General features: G+C 46.5%; 1 protein-coding gene across 1 annotated transcript; it reads left to right on the forward strand.

The window, feature by feature from the left end:
* Positions 1-2,502: 2,502 nt before the first annotated feature.
* Positions 2,503-20,615, forward strand: ST8SIA3 (ST8 alpha-N-acetyl-neuraminide alpha-2,8-sialyltransferase 3). The gene is made up of 4 exons (XM_015103786.4): positions 2,503-3,051; positions 4,499-4,618; positions 6,999-7,556; positions 10,456-20,615. The coding sequence occupies exons 1-4, from the start codon at positions 2,873-2,875 to the stop codon at positions 10,736-10,738; spliced, it is 1,140 nt and encodes a 379-aa protein (XP_014959272.2). The 5' UTR covers positions 2,503-2,872; the 3' UTR covers positions 10,739-20,615.
* The last annotated feature ends 596 nt before the right edge of the window (positions 20,616-21,211 follow it).

Below are 21,211 nucleotides of genomic sequence, written 5' to 3' on the forward strand. Positions count from 1 at the left end.
AATGTCTTGAGTGGGTACAAATTACTGTCTTTCCACTGGAAACAGGCAGTTGCATTCCATGCACTGCTGTGCATACCAGACATGCGTTTCACAGGGAGCTTCTTAGGCCCTCAAGCACTCCTTAAACATCTAGACCGAACGCAGGGAGCATGTGGAAACAAGGGCTTCCTAGGTGGCGCACTGGTGAAGAATCCGCCTGCCAACACAGGAGACGCAGGAGACGTGGGTTCGTGGAGATTCCTAGATCGGGAAGATCCCCTGGAGTAGGAAATCGCAACCTGCTCCAGCATTCTTGCCTGGAAAATTCCATGGACAGAGGAGCCTGGTTGGCTACAGTTCACTGGGTTGCAAAGAGTCAGAAAAAACTTGTTGACCGAGGGTAAGTATGCGCGTGCACACACACACACACACACACACACACACACACACACACAGCCACAGGGCAGAAGAAGATGCGGCCCTGGTTCTGCAGGAGCTTCGAGCCCAAGGATTCACCACTTTGAGGAATTCGCAGCCCACAGACAGGCCATAATATCAGATCCACCAAAGCCCATAAAATCAGAAGTTCAAGACAAGAAGATATCATAGTCACCCTGGAAAACATCACCTTGTTTTGTTAGAAAAGGCTCTTGAAGACCAATGTCTCCCCTCTGGCTTCTGTCCTTAGTGCTTGCTGACCATTACTGGAAGGACCAGTTAGTCAGCCAGTCAGTTCAGTAGCTCAGTCATGTCCAACTCTTTGCAGCCCCATAGACTGCAGCACACCAGGCCTCCCTGTCCCACTCCCAGAGCTTGCTCAAACTCATGTCCATCATGTTGGTGATGCCATCTCACACTCTGTCATCTCCTTCTCCTCCTGCCTTCAACCTTTCCCAGCATCAGGGTCTTTTCCAATGAGTCAGTTCTTTGCATCAGGTGGCCAAAGTATCGGAGCTTCAGCTCCAGCATCAGTCCTTCCAATGAATATTCAGGGCTGATCTCCTGTAGGATGGACTGGTTGGATCTCTTTGCAGTCCAAGGGACTCTCAAGAGTCTTCTCCAACACCACAGTTCAAAAGCATCAATTCTTCATCATTCAGCCTACTTTATGGTCCAACTCTCACATCCATACATGACTACTGGAAAAACCATAGCTTTGATGAGACAGACCTTTGTTAGCAAAAAGGACCAGGCCAAGAGTAAAGATAGAGGGAAGAAACCACAGCTAACTTCAAAGGACAGAGCCAAAGAAACATGTGGGTTGCCCTCTGAGCATTCAACAGCATGACTGAAAATTAATTAACTTTTGTTTCCAAGGGACATTAAACCAGGTAACAGGTGAATATGCTAAAACAAACTGAAAGTCGAGCAACACAAAGTGTTACCTGGTGAGCTTTCCCTCCACTCTCGGAGGCAGCCTCCCTGCCTTGGCTCCTGGGGCTCCTCCAAAGAGAGCTGTGGCCATTCATAATGGATGGAGGCTTATCATACTCCAGCTTCTGGTCTGGGGCTTCCCCCACGGCTCAGCGGGTAAAGAATCTGCCTACAATGCAGGAGACAGAGGAGACGTAGGTTTAATCCCTGGGTTCAGAAGATCCCCTGGAGAAGGAAATAAGAACCCACTCCAGTATTCTTGCCTGGGAAGTCCCATGGACAGAAGAGCCTGGTGGGCTACAGTCCATGGAGTTGCAACAAGTCAGAAACAACTTGGCAACTAAGGACACAGGCAGCTTCTGGTCCAAACTAAGCTAAGCTAAGCTTCAGGGCAAAGTTGAGCTGCCCATCCTGAAGGCCAGGCCCCAGGGATGAGTCAGAAAAGTGCGAAATGGAAAGTTAAATCAGAGCGACCAGCTGCAGTCCTGGTCAACTCTGGGGCGTGTCTGTCGTCCACTTGCAGTGTGCTGGGAACCAGACACTGGGAGGAAAGAGGGGGGCAGTCCAGCTCTCCACCCTCACAGCTCACCTAATGGCTCTGCTAGGCATGACCCATCTTCTAGAGAGAAGTAAAGGATGCTCTGGGCAACCCAAGTGGATAGGGGAGAGATTATGGAAAATGCCAGGAAGGTTTGAGATGCTCACAAGGCTCAGTGGCTCTCCAGGGCTTCCTCGTGGGGTGCGAGGGGAGCTGATCGGTGGGACCGGGCTTAGTGGCGAGAAAAGAAGCTTTTTAATATCTGCTCCCAAAACCACTGTCCCAGCATCTCAGAAACACCCAGCTGGTGTGTGTCCTCCAGGACAGCCCACCCAGTTATTTATCTCTGTATTCCACGATGTACTTATAAAGCAATGAACTGTCCACGGAACTAAGTTTGGGCGTCTGTCTGGCCACAGGCATCGCCCTCGCCGGCATGCTCGGCGGGGAAGGCCCGGTAGACGCGGGCTGCAGCCTTCCAAGCCTCAATTCCCCTCTCTCTGCCACCTCCCTTCACCCCTCCCTCCCCCTCCCCTCCCCCGGTTATTTGGGAGATTAGAGTTCATTAATTAAATCCTGTGCTTAGATCGAACTGTAACATTATTCCAATCACATTTGTCTTGCAGGCGGCAGAGGAGATGGCAGCCTCGCTGGAAACGCGCGGGGGAGCCTGAGCCGGCGGCCGGAGACGCACGGCGCGCCGCTCCAGCGCCGCGGCGCCGCGCAGACCCTCCGTCTCCCTGCTCAGCCTCGCGGGCCTGCTCGCCCCTGCCTCCCGGGCCCGGCTTCTCTCTGGGGCTCCTGCCCACCCCTACCCCGGGGCCCGTGCGCGGCTCCCCTGCCCGGTCCCCCTCCCCCCGGCACATACGCTGACACGCGCGCGCGAACACACACACTCACATACACACTGACACGCCAGCGAGCTGCTGGCCGCTCAATGGACCGATTTCCCCGCTTTTCCTGATCCCAAGCCGGCCCGGGATGAGAAATTGCAAAATGGCCCGGGTCGCCAGTGTGCTGGGGCTGGTCATGCTCAGCGTCGCCCTGCTGATTTTATCGCTCATCAGCTACGTGTCCCTGAAAAAGGAGAGCATCTTCACCACTCCCAAGTACGCCAACCCGGGGGCGCCCCGAATGTACATGCTCCACGCGGGATTCCGGTGAGTGCGGGGCCTCTGGGCGCCCGCGGATTATCTGGTTTATGGGGGCGGGAGGTCGGGGGGGGGGGGAGGGAGGGTGTTTTGCCTTCTCCGAGACACTTTGGGCAAGATAACTACGTGGTCCTTCCATGCCTCTCTCTGATTCTTAACACCACCGCCACCCACCTCCTGCATTTTTAAAAAAAATATCCAGACGTCGTCCTGATCAAAGTGATTGCATTCTCATATTCTTCTTTGGCATCCCTTCCCCCATTTCAAAAATGGGGGGGAGGAGGTGGTTTAAGGAGAATGATGGTGGATGGAGAGGCCTTGTGTGTATCTGGGAGTGGGCATGCAGAGATGGACATGCGTGGCGGTGAGCGCCTACCCCGCGCGCGGACCGGGGCGAGTTAATGGCGCAGGCGCCGGAGTCCTCTGGCGCGCTTTCCTGCTTTCCTCCCCCACCCATGAGCCATCAAAAGAGGCTCGGGTCTGTTCTCTTGCAGCCCCTGGGGTCCTCGACCTCGCCCCGCCATCGCCCCCCGCCTCCCCCCCCCCCGCGCCCCCTCAACTCTTTCCGGGATTTCCGCAATCCCCCCCGCCCTCTGCGGGAAGCGAGCAGCTTAAGGGCCGCCTCCCCTCGCCCCGGGCCCAAGTCACCGCCGGGCGCGAGGCTGGACCGAGAAGGCAGGCGCCGGGCGAAGCACGGCGGAGCTCGTGGAGACCGTCTGCCCCAACTGTGACCGCACCCCCACCCCCAACAAGAGCTCTGCCAACAGAGCCTCCAAGAGGGGCTGGTGGCGAATACGAACTGCACCCTGTGGTCTCAGCCAGACCCGAGGTGCGAAACCCAGGGAAGGAGTGGAGCGGGCGTCCGGAGGGCCCCCGGTCAGGGGAAATCAGACCGAGGCTCGGGAAGGAAGAGGTTAAGGAAGGAGCCATCCCCCAACCCACCCCCCACCAAGCCTTCCCCGGGGTCTTGGGTTCATCTGCCCTTTTCTCCAAAAATCAATCGGGCCGCGGCGCGGGGGCGGCGCGGGCCCGGCCCTCCTGGGCGCGGCCGCTGTCCGCGGTGCTGACTCCCGGCCCTCCCGCCCGGGCGCGGCCGCTGTCCGCGGTGCTGACTCTCCGGTCCCCCTGGCGCGGCCGTTTCTGGCAGAGCGCCGGGCTCCCGGCCCTGCTCTCCGCGAGACGGCCATTTTATGGTCTCTCCCGCGCCCGGAGGGATGGACAATGGAGACGGGCTTCCCCAGTATCCCCTCTTCCTCCTGAGTGTGTGTGGGGAGCAGAAGGTGGCCCAGAGGAGCAGGGGGCTCTGGGGCGGGATGTCACCGAAGGCCTGCGCCAACTAGCCTTCCGCACCACCACCGTCCCCGCCCCGCTGCCATCCGGCCGGACCTTAATGGCTGCCTTGGCTCCCCCGAGCGGAGCCCAGCGCGTTTGTCTGTGTACTCATGCCCCTCTCCAGGTCGCAATTTGCGCTGAAGCTTCTAGATTCGTCATTGGTGCCCTTTCCGCATTCTGTGACTCATGAACTCCAAGCCAGACCTAAGTGGACGTTTAATCGGACAGCGTTTTTACATCAAAGGTAGGATAGGAGATCCAGGAGGTGTTCTGAATTCTGGAGCTCAAAACCAAAACAAAACGAAATAATAACAGAACAACAGAAATCCACTCCCCCCAACCCGAGGTGTATCTGCACTGCCTTCTTGGCCTGACTGCACAAAGGCTGATTAGCAACCCTTTTCTGTTTATGGAGTGCCCCCTCATTAAAGGAAAACACCAATAAGGCCAATTTGAAAAGGGGGGGGGGGGATATTTCCTGTATTCTCCTTAACTTGAGCTTAATTGAGCACCATGGTTTATAGGTAACATGTATGGCTAATACTGCCAAAGCCATTTATTAAAAAAAAGTTGATGACAGAAAGACCACCCAATGCATTTTCATTGCTCTTCACTGGGAAAAAGAAAAAAAAAGTAAAAAAGTATTGTCTCACTGAAATACAGAAGACACTATACTTCATCCCCAACAAATTACTAGTGAAAAATCTCAGCCCAAATATATGCAGATGTTTAAGTATGGTTTTGGTTTTTTAACCTGATTGTTCGTATTAAACTTTTATAGCTTTTAATATGTTGTAAAAGCTACCGAAATTACTCTTAGTTGTCTTACAGCAGCTTCATTTATCCATGGAGTGTGTGTGTGTGTGTGTGTGTTTCCTTTCTTTTCTGTTTTTCTTTTTTGAGGTGGGGGAAGAAGGATGAGATTTATGCGAATGTATGCATTCTCTTCAGTGATTTCTGGTCTAGTCTTAGCAATCCCAGATAAGTCATTACTTCTTCCTTCTTGGTGGGATAATTATGCTGCTAAATGGAATGTGAGCCATCTAGTGTATTCATTAGGGGTATGAATACTTATTTTACAAAAGTTTATTTTACCACTCTATTTAGGATGTTGTGTTTTGGTCATAGAATTTCTAGTTACCGCACTTTTAATCTAATGATAGAATTTTTTAAAATTCAGTAGCTATCCATGGTACATGAAAATGTTTACTTGAAAAGCTGGCATAAAGTCATATGATTATGATTAAAATTTTTAAAACACTGTTTAATTAGCAATTAGTCCATGATAATAATTGATTAATTCTAAACCTCTGAAGGTTTTTTTTTTAACTTCTGTGGTTTTAATCCAACTTAATTTTCTAAGCAGCCCAGAAAATTGTCAAATTTATTATATATTTCCCAAAACATATTTCTGTCTCAGTAAAAATGTTCTCCCCACACTAGGCCATGTGATCCAAATAACCAATTAGAACAATATTTCCTTCTCAAAACTTCCCTTCTTTCAATCCATTTATTAGGTAATCTTTAATTAACTTGCCCAGTGTCACTTTAAACTTTTACCTTTGTAGCAGTTTGCAGTGAACACTTAGTAACTTTGGAGGTTTGCTTTAAGGCCTTCAGTGTATGTCGCTCTGCATTTTGACAAATTGAAGTAATTTTAAAAAAAATAAGATTCCAGGTAAAGAGATAGTGTGCAAAGCATTTAGTTTCATTCCTGCTATTTTTTTTTTTTAGGCAAAAGACAGAGGAGTTCAATGTGATTTCTTAGAACTGGAGAACCTAGTAGCAGAATAACACATGCCCGAGCTCTCCTAAGTATTTAAAATAGCAGAGACTTTAAGAGGAGATAGTTAACTTTACTTAATGCTCAACATGAAAGCAACCAGGAATTAGTGCTAAGTATCACCCTTGCCTGTTTATCCTCTGAATTCTTAGAATATACACATATTTTCAGGATTTACAATAGCTTCTTTTTCTAAAGAATTAGGTTTCTCTAACTTAATTTGGTTTCTATATAATCAAGTAGAAAAAGATTCCTTTTTCATTATTCAAAGGACAATAAAGAGATTATCATCTCATTTCTATTAAATATTCAACTACTCCCGCTGCTATTACCATTTTCATATTTTAATAATAGATAGTACCATACTGACTCATATCTGTTTGACTCCTATTCGGACACTAGTGATATTTGATATTCCTTGTACACTATAGCCCAATAGCAAACAAGTAGTCCCTAGCTGAAAACTGTAAGTCACCAATGTTTGTGCATTAATGTGAGCTCCTTGGGGTCTGTGTAAATTGTCTCCCTGTATCTTCTGACACAATTTGGCCCATGCCTCCCCATTGATCAAATACAGTTTTCGGATAGAGCAGAACCCCAAAGAATCAGCTACTGAAAACCATAAATCACATTTACAAGCCTTAGGATTACACCCAGAATTTGAGAGACTAGAGCATGTCTGTAATCCTGAAGCAGTTCTCCCTTCAATTATTATGAATGTATAATCTTTCTTGGGTTCAGTGTGCCTACAGTTCTTGCCTGAATGAAACAGTGTAAGACCTAAGATGGAAAATCAATTCTTTTGAATGGGATACATTTAATGAATCTCTTTTTATTTTAGGCAAGAAATTCTTCAGCATGTCGATGTAATAAAAAACTTTTCTTTGACCAAGAATAGTGTTCGGATTGGACAACTGATGCACTATGATTATTCCAGCCATAAATATGTTTTCTCTATTAGCAATAACTTCCGATCACTGCTTCCAGATGTGTCTCCCATTGTGAACAAGCGTTATAACATTTGTGCTGTGGTTGGAAATAGCGGGATCCTGACAGGGAGCCGGTGTGGACCACAGATAGATAAGTCAGATTTTGTTTTCCGTTGCAATTTCGCCCCTACGGAGGCTTTCCAAAGAGATGTTGGAAGGAAAACCAACCTTACCACCTTCAACCCCAGCATCCTGGAAAAATATTACAACAACCTTTTGACCATTCAGGACCGTAACAACTTTTTTCTCAGCTTGAAAAAGCTTGACGGGGCCATTCTTTGGATCCCTGCCTTTTTCTTCCACACGTCGGCCACTGTTACCAGGACATTAGTTGACTTTTTTGTTGAACACAGAGGCCAGCTAAAGCTCCAGTTGGCTTGGCCTGGAAATATAATGCAACATGTCAACAGGTGTGTATCTTTTATTGCCTTTAACTCACACCCTACCAGATGGCAAATCAGTGTCGTAATCTCTTGGGGGTGGGAGCTAGCTATCTGATTAGTTGTTGTGGTTAGCATGGTACCCTAGAACACACTCTGACATTTTGTAACGAATGACCGGTTCTAGGTAAGAAGTTCAATCTCCTACCCCAGCTGGTAACCAAGTGTCAAATGGAAGGACTGGTGTTTCATCAGCTTTGCTTCTCCATCCCCCATCCCCTTCCGTGGTGGTAAGCCTAACAAGCAGTCATGGAAATCACCACAAATCAATAATTTTCTCTGAATGGACAGCTACGTCCCAATAATGCCAACAACTAAAGTAGACAAATCAAGTGGTTTTCTTAAAGATGCAATTGACTTTAAATGTTCCTTTTTCTTTGATGGGTGGTTTTGTTTTTTTCAGATAGCCAAGATTAGAAAACCACCTAGACAGGTCAAAATTGTAAAATCGGCTTTTATCACTGGAGATTTGAGTGCCAAAACATGTGAAAAGTATTTTAGCAGCTCGTTGTTATCCCCCTGTAATTTGAAAGACAGATTAACCAGGATGCAGTATTTTCATCTAGTCTGATGAGTCTTAACTCTGGCTATACCTCAGAATCACTTGGAGAGATTTTAAAAAATACTCTTATCTGGGCTCTGCTTCAAGAGATCCTAGCGTGATTTGTCTGGTGGGGAAGGAGAGCGGCTCAGATACTTGGTATGTCTTCATAACTCCCCAGATGATTCTAATGAGCAGCCAGAAATGGGAGCAGGCATTTAAGGGCTTTCCTGGTGGCTCAGATGGTAAAGAATCAGCCTGCGATGCGGGAGACCTGGATTTGATCCCTGGGTTGGGAAGATCCCCTGGAGAAGGGCCTGGCAACCCACTCCAGGATTCTTGCCTGGAAAATTCCATGGACAGAGGAGCCTGGTAATCTGTGGGGTCTCAAAGAGTTGGACATGACTGAGCGTGCGCACACACACACACACACACACACACACACACATTTATAAAATGAAGGGAATTTTATAAAACAAAATTAATTGCAGAATTTTTTTCTGTGAATAATCTGAGAAAATCGCCTCACCTCTAATGTCCCCTATTCGAGCAGCCCCAATGCCCTCACATACTCTCTGGGTGTTACTGCAAGTTAGAGTGGGTTCTGGGAGGGCTGGTAGAAAAGGTTCTAAAACTCGCATCACATCGCAGATGGGTACATAGTAGACATCCTGTAGTCCTCTAACATCTTCCAGATTTAAGATCTTGTAGTTGACCTCTCATGTAAGGAGGAATGATCATGTAATCAGCTGGTATGTATCTAACAGGCAGGCTGATGCTAGCATTTATAGTCCATCCTGGAACTTCTTGGAAAGAAAAAGGGCAGTATTAAGAATTGCGACAAAGATAACAGACAGAAACTGGAGCTATTTCAGTTTCCCAGGATGTATGGTTACCTTTTTAAGAGGTAATATAACCCAGCTTCTAAGTTTAAAGACGTATCAACTGAGGTACAAAGAATGAGGTATTTACTGAACATCACTGCCCCAAATGGGCAGAACCAGAATTAGAAGCCAGGCTTCCTGCCAACCTGCCCTGTGGTCTTTCTGACTTCATCATTTTGCTCCCCTCTCGCTCCATTTAAGCACAGCTGTACCGAAAGAATCGTTAGAAGTCATTCTAACTCCTTAGGTAAGAATAAGAAAACAAAGACTGAACTTGTGAATTTCACCTGGAAGGGGAATGTCCATGTGAAGCCTTCAGGTAGTGAAGAAGGGTCTAACTGCATGTGATAGAACCTTCCGGAAGCAACCTGTGTGGGCCTCCTGGCCCCCAGCCTATCAGGAGGCCCGTGGAGTAGCCAGAATGACCCACTCAGGCTTGGACCAAACACAGTGGTTCAACAAAACCTTGGAGGAGGTACGGTCTGTGGAAATCTGATTCATGAACAGTTTGAGTATGCTTGCACACCAGTCACAAGTGCAGAGGCACACGCCTGCACATGTACACACACCTTCACGCCACAGCAGTCTCAGATACTTGGCAGTTTAGGTAGCAAGGCTTCAAATTACTGTCTAAATACAGAAGGCACAACAACCATTATTTAGCATTTTTTACAAATTCAGGAAGTGTGTAAATACTTTTCTTAGGTTCTGGCACGTCAAAGAAGGACTTGGAAGCCCTCGGTTAAGACATAGGAACAGGAATTGTGGTTTTCACAAAAGGGTAGAAAAAAATAAGGCCCCACAATCTTTTCAAACCCACGAAGAAAGATTTAATGTCTGAGTTTGGGTAAGGAAGTAACGGAAGAGGGCCCCTTAGATTAAATACCTGCTCCCTACTCCCAAGCGCCCTTTACATATGAGAGGCATGGCCGTTCCCATTGGTGGGCTTTTATGGCATTGCAGGGACTCAGAGACACCACTCTTTAGGACAACCCAGAGCAGGGCCGCTCCAGTACTTCTTGCCTGGAAAATTCCATGGCTCCAGAGGAGCCTGGCATGCTACAGTCCATGGGGCCACAAACAGTTGGAACAACTAAGTGACTAAGCACACAGAGCAGGGACAGCTTCAAACGTGGGACTTCCACGGTAACAGACGAGCCCGCACTCAGAAGGGCCGACACTTGGTTTAATCCTCTGCTTTGCCCTCTTGAAATTCTTGAGTATTTTTTAAATAAGGGGCCACATTTTCATTTGGCATTGGATCTCACAAAGTAGATGGCCCTGCCCTGAGGGGTTTTTTGTGGTCTTCAAGATAGATTCAGAGTAGTACTGGTTAAGTTACTTGGATAAATTCACTCCCCGCCCCCAACCTGGTCACAGTGACTCGTCTGACGGAAACCTTCAACACTGGCCTCTGAATCCACCTGTACTTATTATTCCACAGGTATTGGAAAAACAAACACTTGTCACCCAAACGGCTGAGCACAGGTATTCTCATGTACACCCTGGCGTCAGCAGTCTGTGAAGAGATCCACTTGTATGGATTCTGGCCTTTTGGATTTGACCCCAACACAAGGGAAGATCTTCCGTACCATTACTATGACAAAAAAGGAACCAAATTTACCACCAAGTGGCAGGAGTCCCACCAGCTGCCGGCTGAGTTCCAGCTGTTGTACCGAATGCATGGGGAAGGGCTCACCAAGCTGACCCTGTCACACTGTGCCTGAGAACCGAACGGGAAGTGCCAAACGGCCTGTTTAAAAGTGCCCCGACTCACGCCGAGTAGCCCGTCAGAACAGACCCCTACAGAGTCTCTCGTAAGGACCGTCTGCCCCTTAAGAGCAAAGGGGGCTTTTCTTCCCTCTGCCCTGCTCTTTTAAGGGTCTTAGCAAGATAGATGCTTTGAAGCCTTGTGATCTAGACTTGATTGATAAAGGGACTGTTGCATTGAGAACTCTGCTGCTAACGAAATGGTTTGAAGTATTTTCAAGTTTGTATTTTAATAATAAACTGCCTCTTTTTTTTTTTTTTTTTTCTAGTGAGGATTAGAGCTGTAGTGTCTACAGCTTTGCTCAGATAGAGTCCTTGCAATCAGAGGCCTCTGGGCAGAGGTTTGGGCAGGATTTCAGTTTTGCCTGGGTGGGATCAGACTCTTCGAAATGAAAACAGAAAAAAATGGTTTGCGAATATCATCTCTCTCTTCCTCTCTCTTCCCCCCTGCCCCTCCCACCCCCTCCCTTCCACCCCCTACAACCACTTTCCTGGCCCCACCACCATGGACTTTTATATTTGGCCAAGAGTCATGTTGAAATCGCTTTGCTTGTATGTCTTGCATCTGTAATTGATACGTTCAAGGCTCTGGGTAACTGATGTTTTGTGACAAACTGAGCAAGTCATGATGGATCCCCTTGCGATTCCTTCTATAAGAAATGCCCCTCGGGAAGTTCTCACTGTTCCATGCAGCCATCCTGCAGCAGAGCAGCTCCTCTCTGCTGGGAGGCACACGATCCAGGGCATCTTTGACCATCACTAAGAAAGCCTGTGGCGCGGGTGGCATCTCATCTCGTGACCCTGAGTGCTATTGTGGCAAATCATCCTGATGCCACACCTTCAAGGGCGTTCCAGCCTGGGCGCAGTGCCTCCCACAGCCCCAACCCAAGCATTGGACTGGGAATCCCCTCAGAACGTAGAGGCGGGGAGTCAGCTTGAGTCTGGTACTTATAGTAGAAGGGGAAGGAAGGAGAGTACTTAGAAGTTGTTATGGATCCCATGGCCCCTAAAGTGTTGTAACTATGGTCAGGGCCTCTGAGAACCAGCAGGGTCAAAGCAGAGGAGGTGCTCTGAGGCTGGCCAGGCCCCCATGTGAACGGCACTGAGGCGAGGTCATCCTGAGTGTCACCACGTCCATCAGCACCGCTCCAGAACTCCAAGGCGATGGTAGACATCAGATATTCCCTCTTTCCGCTGAAATCGGCTCTGCAAATCTAGCATTTCAAAAGGAAAAGCCACTGTTTCGTGGCAAGACTGGTATTAAACGAACCCTTGGAACTGGAGATGCACGGGCCTGCTGCAAGGGGCTCACCACTGCTCCCCTTTCAGCCTTAGGAGTAGAAATCACATCACTCCTGTCCCCAGCTTTTCACCGCGCAGCACTCTGTTCTTCCAGTTCAGCCCGAAGTCTGGCCAAGTCGATGTTAAATTTTAATAAGAGTTTCTTTCTTCTCTCCAAATGCCAGTCAAGCACATTTATAATATATTTGGGTGGGGTAGCTTGTTCTTTTCCAGAAATCTCATCGAGATTGCTTGTAATATTACAAATACTGTTTAAAATCATTGCTATTGTTCAGTAAGCAGCTCCCTGCCCCTCCTTGGGAAGGTACCATCATGCCGAAAATCTAACCAAATATAAGTCTGATTTGATAAGGAAAGATGCGGTTCTTATGCTCATGTTCTGCCTGGCTCTGAAGAGGGCTGTTTTCTTCTAATTTTTCCCAGAAAGCTAATCAGGGCAGTTTCCATAGATCCAGATACTAACCAGTGACAGAAAAGTCACACAGGTCCAAACGTGTTACCACTGGTGACACACCTCACTCTGTTGTGTGAGTGACAATCATCCAAATAGACAGGAAGACATCGGAATGGGTGTTTCGAAGTGGGAAGCCACTAAAACAGCTCGATACTTGAAATAATTAGAGGGGGCGATATCCAAAACACTTCTAAATGCAATGATACAATTTGGTGGGCACCCAAACCACATGCTTATTCCCTTATCACTTTAAAGAGGATAAGTACTACATTTAAAAAGAAAAGAGAAAAAAAAGAGGAAAGCACTACAGTCTTGGTGCTGTTCTCTGTTAGGGCCACAGGGAGATGGGAAACTGACGGGAGGGTTCAGTTGGATCTTCCGAAGCACTTAGTTCACTTGGTTTCAGCTAAGCGATGATGCCAATATTAGGATGAGACAGCTGGATGGTATCACCAACTCAATGCACGTGAGTTTGAGCAAGCTCTGGGAGTTGGTGAAGGACAGGGAAGCCTGGCGTGCTGCAGCCTATGGGGTTGCAAAGAATCAGACACGACTGACCGACTGAACTGAACGGAATATGGGCCAGATCCTGACTCTGGAGTTTTAACCCCAGTGTGCCCACTAGATTTCACTAAATATGTGGACACTTGGAACCAGGCAGGTGAAAAGAGCAAAAGAGCAGAAGCCTTAAAGCCAGTTAATTATTCTATTTGTGGACCATTTTTATTAGCTGTCATCAGAATGGCAAGTTTGGGGATTTTTCTTTAAGTTCAGGGAGACTGAGTAAATCTCACTTCACTCTTGGCTCCATTTTAACCTAGAGTTCTGAGAGGACTCTGTCATCTCCCACCATCATTTCATCCATCACTTTCACAAAAACTCAACATGCTGAGGAAACAGACCTGTCTCCCAGACCCAGGACAGAGAGATAAGGCTTATCTCCTGTTCCCAGGTAGGACTTCCTGGAGCTGATCCCAGAAGATCACCTTTCCCTTTGTCTTTAAAAATCTCTGAAGACAATCCCAAGCCCTCCCATAGTGGTTAACCACAATTCTCATAATTTACCCATTCTTTATATGCAGGCTTTATCCTTCTATTGCAAAAAAAAAAAAAAAAAAAAAGACTAGATTCAGCATGTGGGTAAAGCATTTATCTCAGTTTTCAGCATGTAGTCAGCACTCAATATATGGCACCTTTTACTGTTATTTTTATTGGTTAGTTATGCCCTTGACCTACAGTTTCAGCATAGAGAAAAACAGCCTCTAGCTGATGATACAAAAAGTCTTTTTTGTTTTTAAAGACTGTTCCAAAGATTAAACCTATATAACTACTGTCGACCAAAACAGCTGGTGGGTCCCGTGAACCCAGATTAGGAAGGCAGTGGTATAAACAGCCAGGGTCTCCAAGGCTGTGTGTTCAACAGCAGTGGCATGGGCAGACAGGCCTGTGGGTCCTCCTTCCTGATTCAGCCACACGTACCAACCCCTGGTTTTCCCATTGACTTTGCTCTATTGGTTATAGGTTAAGTGCATCCTTTTGTCAGAACCTTTCTTCTTTTTGGTGGCTCAGATGGTAAAGAATGCATCTTCAATTCAGGAGACCCAGGTTGGAGCTCTGGATTAAGAAGATCCCCTGGAGGAGGAAATGGCAATCCACTCCAGTATTCTTGCCTGGAGAATTTAAAGGACAGAGGAGCCTGGCAGGGCTACAGTCCATGGGGTCACAGAGAGTCAGACATAACTGAGCAACTAACACTTCTTTTTTTCAGATACTTATGGCAGAGTCCATCCTCACTATTGGAATAAATATCACCATAAAGCCCCCAACTCTGTCTACATGTGACACCAACACAAATGACCGATTCAGTTGCACAGAAAAATAAACAACAACAACAAAAAACCCCCACAAGTATTTAACAACCTGCTTAACGCTATTCCCTCGGTTTTCACCAGTTGTTCTGGGTGTCCTGTGCAGGCATGCAGATCCAGGGGAGACAGCATTAAAGTGTGGTATTAAGAACCCCTCTCACACCCAGAAAATCTCCATCTTTGATGCTTAAACCTCTGCAGTTCCTCTGCTTTGCTTCTGTGTCCTCAGTGTCCTTGACCGTGGTACAGGTGTGTGTGCCTAGCAGTGCTGGCTGTGACCACCGGGCCATCTGTGTGACTCTGATGGCAGGCCCCTGACCATGGCGCTACCAGCCAGGCTGTGCAGGAACAGGGTCCCCTGGCCTCCTCATGCCCAGGCCTCCAGTTAGCCAGTTATCCACGGATGTGAACGTCAGAAGTAACCTGACTGGGTGGGGAAGCAGAGGAATAGGAAAGCATTTCTTTTGACTTGGGTTGTTGCCGTTGTTCAGTTGCTAAGTCATGTCCGACTCTTTGCAACCCCATGGACTGCAGCACGCCAGGCCTCCCTGTAACCTCTCTATCTCCCAGAGTTCGCTCAAACTCATGTCCAATGAATCAGTGATGCCATCCAAGCATCTCATCCTCTGCCACTCTCTTCTCCTTGACTTGGGCAAAGTTCTAATTATTAGACACAGTTAGTCAGCAAAGAGGTGTTGAGGGCAAAGGCTGCAGGGACAGAATTCTAGAGACCTAGGACACTGGAAATGGAAGAGCCTTTCAATATCTCTGGTCCTAATCCTTGACTTTCCAAAATGAGAAATGGAGAAACAGAGGGGTTAAGCGATTTTCCCAAGATTGCACAGGTAATCAGTGGAGAAATTTTGACTCTTCATCTAGCACTTCTTGGCTCATCAGCATCCAATAAAAGTGGGCTCAAAGAGAAAGTGATTATGGTCTGGGGTCTACAAGGGACAGAAAATAAAATAAGTTAGAAAAGCTGAAAAAGAGGAAAAAAGATTTTCCCTCCACTTAAAAATTATTTCTCAATGCAAAACAGAAAAGAAGATGCTTGCCTAGGTATACAACAGTCCACTAGTAATAATCTACATTCTCCCCTAACATGAGAGGAAACCTACTTGGTAAATGATGATTCTGATAAATCTGGTAAACCATAGTGAAGTTACTGACAGTTCCCAGTTGACAGCTGGGATCTTAATAATCTATTCATCTTAATAAAACCTTGTTTTAGTAATATGTATGCATAATTTAAAAGTTGAATGCTGAGAGCGGTTATGTACTTTTCTGTATGTAAAATTTTCATTTGAGGACTCTAGGTAAAAGTACATTTTGTCAGTGCCTTTCCGTGTAATAAGTAGTTTCAAGAGCAGACTTCACATTCTTGCATTTAGTTCAATACGCTGAGAAGATTCGCAAATAACAATGAATAATTGAGGCTGGGTCTTCCTGTGTGAGATGAGAGACGGCCATTTTCTGTATAATTCTGGACCCTTTTCCCCGCAGTGGTTCGAATGTGCCAAGCCAAAGCTTATGTCTCGCCTCTACTTCTCTCTGAGTGTATAGAACTATACTTTGGCTCACAAAGAAAGTTTGGGCTGTGTGTGTGTGCGGCTGAAAAGCCCAGACCGAGGGTCGTGGGTGCTGGGGACTTAGAGCCCCTGGGTTTACCTGCTGGTCCTGTCTGGGCCCTGTGGCCCAATTAATCAAGGCCACAGATGAGCTGATACCACAGACCAAAATGACGAAATATGCCTCTCTCACCCCTTGATTACTTTGCCATATAGATTTAACATTTAAAGTGGAAAACATTTTAGAATGTCATTATTGTATCATGCAGTATTTAAGATTTCTTTTTATTGTGATGACTTATTGAAGATATATGTGTTTGAACAGATGTTTTTATCCTCAATGAAGCTCATTCTCTTGCTGTTAATTACAATGGATAATCACAGTGATGAGCCTGTTGTCGAGTAACTGACTCCGATTTAAGATGACAATGGGGCTGTGGGGAGAGGACCTGGATTTGCTACCCATCCACCAGCAAGCCAAGCTGGAAGGGGGGAGGAGCTAATACCATCCTTGCTCTCCTCTCTAGACCTGTGGCTCAGAATGTCCTGGAATAAAAGCCCACTTACAAAGATTCCCAGGTAATTCTGATGTGGCCACAATTTGGGAACCAAAAATATAGGGCGAAGTCACGTACACCATGTTGACCAAAGTCGCTGAATGCTTGTCACCTCTCATGCAGTTATCATCAGATCTGCTCCCTGTGTTTATCACGACAATAGAAACACAGTCTTAGTGACTCAACCATTCAACTCTTTTGGCTAAATTGACCAGTCACTAATTTGTAAGTGAACAGTAACTGGTCAGTTTTGTCAGAATGGATGCAGGCCTGAAGACAGTCAGAGTGGGGAACATAGCTTTAAACTACTTTACCCCAAGGCCAGCTCTTTATATGTCACTCTGGTTCAGACTAAGAGCGATCTCAGGTCACTCATCTTTAAAAATAGGCAGACTGAGAAACAGGAAAGTTGAACAATTCATTCAGATTCTACTTAGATGTCATTCCCAGAGCCTAAAATAGTTTTAAAGGGGTCTTATTTCTCAACCTCCAGGAAGTGCCCCCAAATACAAAGATCTTCGGGTTAAAATGAAACCAATCAAAAAAGAAAAAAAAAAAAAAGAAGCTAAAGTTCTAAAACCAGCTGAATATAAAAGGGGTGGTCAGTTGGCACTGGTTGCCTGGTGCCAGCCTCTGTTAAATAAGGTCCCTCCATCCTAATGAAGGGCTTCCTTGATAGCCCAGTTGGTAAAGAATTCACCTGTAATGCAGGAGACCCTGGTTCGACTCCTGGTTCAGGAAGATCCGCTGGAGAAGGGATAGGCGACCCACTCCAATATTCTTGGGCTTCCCTGGTGGCTCAGCTGGTAAAGAAACCACCTGCAATGCAGGAGACCTAGGTTCAATCCCTGGGTTAGGAAGATCCCCTGGAGAAGGGAAAGGCTACCCATTCCAGTATTCTGGCCTGGAGAAATCCATGGACTGTATCGTCTATGGGACACAAAGAGTCGACACGACTGAGAGACTTTCATCCCTGAATTACTCTTACATTACATCCTAATGAAGTTTTGGCCAAGCTCCCTTCCATAGCTGTGCACATGCAAAGACTTTCATCATCAGAGATACTAGAGATCGCCTCTCTTTTCCCTATTGTGGGTTTAAGAGACAGCTTTAGCTCTTTGGTGTGATGCTAAATGTTTAACAACTGGCTCTGAAGGATGATGGAGCCCTGATTTGTAGGACTTGCCAATTTCCATGCTATAGATACTCTCCTCATAGCCAGTTTCCAACTACTAACTTGATGTCAACCAGCTGAAATGTCACAATATGTTCTCAAGAGCCATTATGAGCTGGCTCCAGCGCAGCACTGCCTGAGCAATTTCTGAGTCAGTGAGCACCAAATCGAAGGGCTAGCCGTGGCTTCCGAGGGGCTCCCGTGGACCCCACTTGCCGCAGAGAGGCATGGCCACCTTGACTGATTCTGTATTTTTAATATATTTTTGGTCCTTGAGGCTAAGGACCTTAAGGGGTTCAAAATACTCCCTTAGCCACGTGACTCTTAGGAACCTCTCAACAGACTCCTCAGAACCTTAAGGAGTTACTAGCCATGGCTTGTCTGATTTCTAAAGGTGACCTTCCAGGTAAACACTCTTTAATTTAACTGCCAGTTGAAACCATGTTTGGCTGATCTTTCCTCACATCCTATCGTCCATCGCCTCTTTCCCTATTTGGCTAATTTTCCCTGTCCACTTACTCCTCAACCTTCTGATGTGGCACAAAAGTGACAGGCATCCAGAAATTAGTGCCTGCAAAGGAGCAGGGGGGACACAAAGACCCGATTAGCTTACCTGGACCCATCACCCTTACCTGGGGAGGCTCTGTGGTTCAAAGGTCTCTACCTCACTAGGGGGACACTCGGCGAAGCACTCCAACCCTGCCCAGGGCTTGAGTTTGCACTCAACTGGACTTTCTCTGCACTCAGAAAATTCACAGTGGGCTAAAAACACCGTTAAATATGAATACTGCTAGGAACACAGCGAGGGAAGGCACCGTGTGTTGCCTTGCCCTTAGCGAAGCCCTGAGCTGAGGCTGGGCCTGCCAGCAAACGTCCAGCCGCTGCAGTCCCTGGGCACTGGGCTCAGCTTTCCTTCCTTCTCACCACCAGTCGTAAGTGAAAGCCCTATTTCTTGAGTGTTTGGAAATCAGACTGAGCCATAGAACAAGCTTCGTTTGCAAATTAAAGGTTTTAGGATGGAAGTCATTCTTAGGCGGGTTTAATTAAATCCTTTGGAAGGCAATGCTGGGAAAAAAAAAAAAAAAAGAGTGTACTGAATTCCTTACACACAGTGAGTAGCCATAAGTTTTTATTCTGTATTCGGTAAATGGAAATCAGATCATAAAGGACCAGGTCTACTTTCCTTGCTGTAGTAAAATACCCTACAGGTTCTGTAAAATATTTCTAGACTGTGAAGGTTTGAAACTCAACTTGGACATTTTCTGTATCACGTTCAAAAAGTCAGGGTATACCTCTGTTTTCTGTCCTTCTTAACAAGTATCAAAATGAGCTTGTTCCACTATAGTTAATACATTACATTTTATTTTAAATGAGTCAGGTACATGTTAAAATGCTTTTCTCTGTGCTCAGGAAAATTTGCACATATCCTGGGCACAAAGTAGGCTTTTATCTAGCTCTTTTCCTGATACACAAAGAGGGTTAGCTCACAACTAAACAGAAGCGACTCAACAGTGGTCCCAATTTTACTAGGAAGAAATTAACAGCAAAACCAAGACTGAGGAACCAGCCACCCCCACAGCATCTTCATCTTGTGAGGTAGGGAAGAAAATCTGGTAGACAGTGGGAGAGAGGTTTGGTCAATGTATGTAGGTGAAATAAAGTCATTTAAATATTTGCAGAAAGGAACCGATTTCCCTCTGAAATCTAGAACCTAGACCATTTTGCAAGACTTAGAATAATAGGTATCCACGACAGAAATGCTCTTTAACCACATTTCAAGATCCAGATCTAAGCCCTTACTAGGCAGAACGCAGCCTTACTACCAAGAGCCCTGGGAGGGGTTTATCGACAGGCTGAAATCCGAATACAGAGCGTCAGCAATTAGCACTGAAATTCTCCCGGGACTCAGAACAAAAGCACTGAACCAGCCCAGTGCGGCGTCACTTATTCACGCAGGGCAGTCACCTAAGTCCACAGCAGAACCTCACAAATCTAGACATTAACTCAGGTCTAGATTCTAGGTGAATATCCTCAACGTGGAGATGGGGCAACTGAGGTTCAGGAAACAGAGAATGACTTATGTTCCCAGCTTGTTAACTGGAACTAGAGTCTGGGTCTCCCAACCACTGTTTCTATTATACTACACCACGCCATGCTGCCTCCATTCTTTAGATGGGAAGTTGACAATCTATTGTGGAAGCACGAATCAGAAATCAAGACAAAAGAATGTATACGATATCTTCTCTCATTTAACCTACTTGGTTTCACCGCCTCATTTTAGCCTCATTTTAAGGAATGTTATAACAATGTAGGGTGAGGAACAAAGTTCTCAAAAGGTAGGAGAACAGTGATTGTAAATTATAATAGAAATGAGGAAGAAGTATATGTCAGGAGAAATAGATGCTTAAGTTTGTTATAACCACGGAGCCCTCCCCCACGCACCGGATGCATTTGTTTTGGAAAAGCTACTTCCTGTTGAGAGACTGGCATTGAAGGTTTTACTCCTTTCCAGCAAACGAGGAGACCCCTTGCCCTCTGAACGAAGCTTCAGCCCTTAGGACTCAGACTCACATCTCTTACGAGCGGCAGCCTCAGTCACTCTTAGAAACGAGCTGCCAGATGGACAGGGCTGCGGAGACTAGACTGAAGCCAGCACGCTGGACTGAGGAACGTGTAAATAGCCTCCTGCCTTCTTGGTGAACAAGGATGATCACCTTTTTTTTTTTTTCTTTTGTAAAGGTAATCGCGTGTATATTGTGACTGTAGTTTGTGAAGAAAATGCAATGATCTGCTTCGACAGCTCCCCAAATGTACCTGTTAAGTGTGAATGTGCCTGCCTCATTGCCTCCTGTGCCAAACACAGTACTGAATGCGTTGTTTTTAAATAAACTGTTTTATTGTGCATTGGAAAGCACTGCTGGTTGTCTTTGTCCCATTCAGGGACACACACACACGCACACACACACACACAATGCACACATACACACACGCATGCACACACATGCCCACGCACACACACACACTGCATCCAATGAACAGATTAAATGCATCCTCCTTATCTCATCCCCTGCGTTTTAAGGAACTCTCGGGGACTTGCAGGACTCCAGAAAGGTCGAGCTTGGTTATCTACAGCCATGAACGAGTAGCTAATACTAACTAGCCCCCAATGCCCAGTTTTTCCCCAGGTCTTTTAATTGCAAATCATGCAACAGGCCTTAACATTAATAATGATGATGATGATGTTACTCCTGAGTGGTACAGTCACATACATCAGCTTATTTCATCAGTAATCAGGTAAGGGAAGGATGCTTAAGAGCTTGACTCCTGCCGCAGAGTGAGAGGCAGCGCTGAAATGAGAAGCTGACTCTCAGTCCAGGGCTCTCTTCCGTGCATCTTCCAGCCATTCTGGTCACTCTCTAGCCCACCTGCCCTGAATACCCCCATCAGCCTCCGTCCCCTTTCCCTTTGTTATGTTTTTAAAATGAAAATTGCTCTACAGTGTCGTGT

Source organism: Ovis aries, chromosome 23 (assembly GCF_016772045.2).
Source record: "Ovis aries strain OAR_USU_Benz2616 breed Rambouillet chromosome 23, ARS-UI_Ramb_v3.0, whole genome shotgun sequence".
In the NCBI taxonomy this organism is placed as follows: Eukaryota; Metazoa; Chordata; class Mammalia; order Artiodactyla; family Bovidae; genus Ovis; species Ovis aries.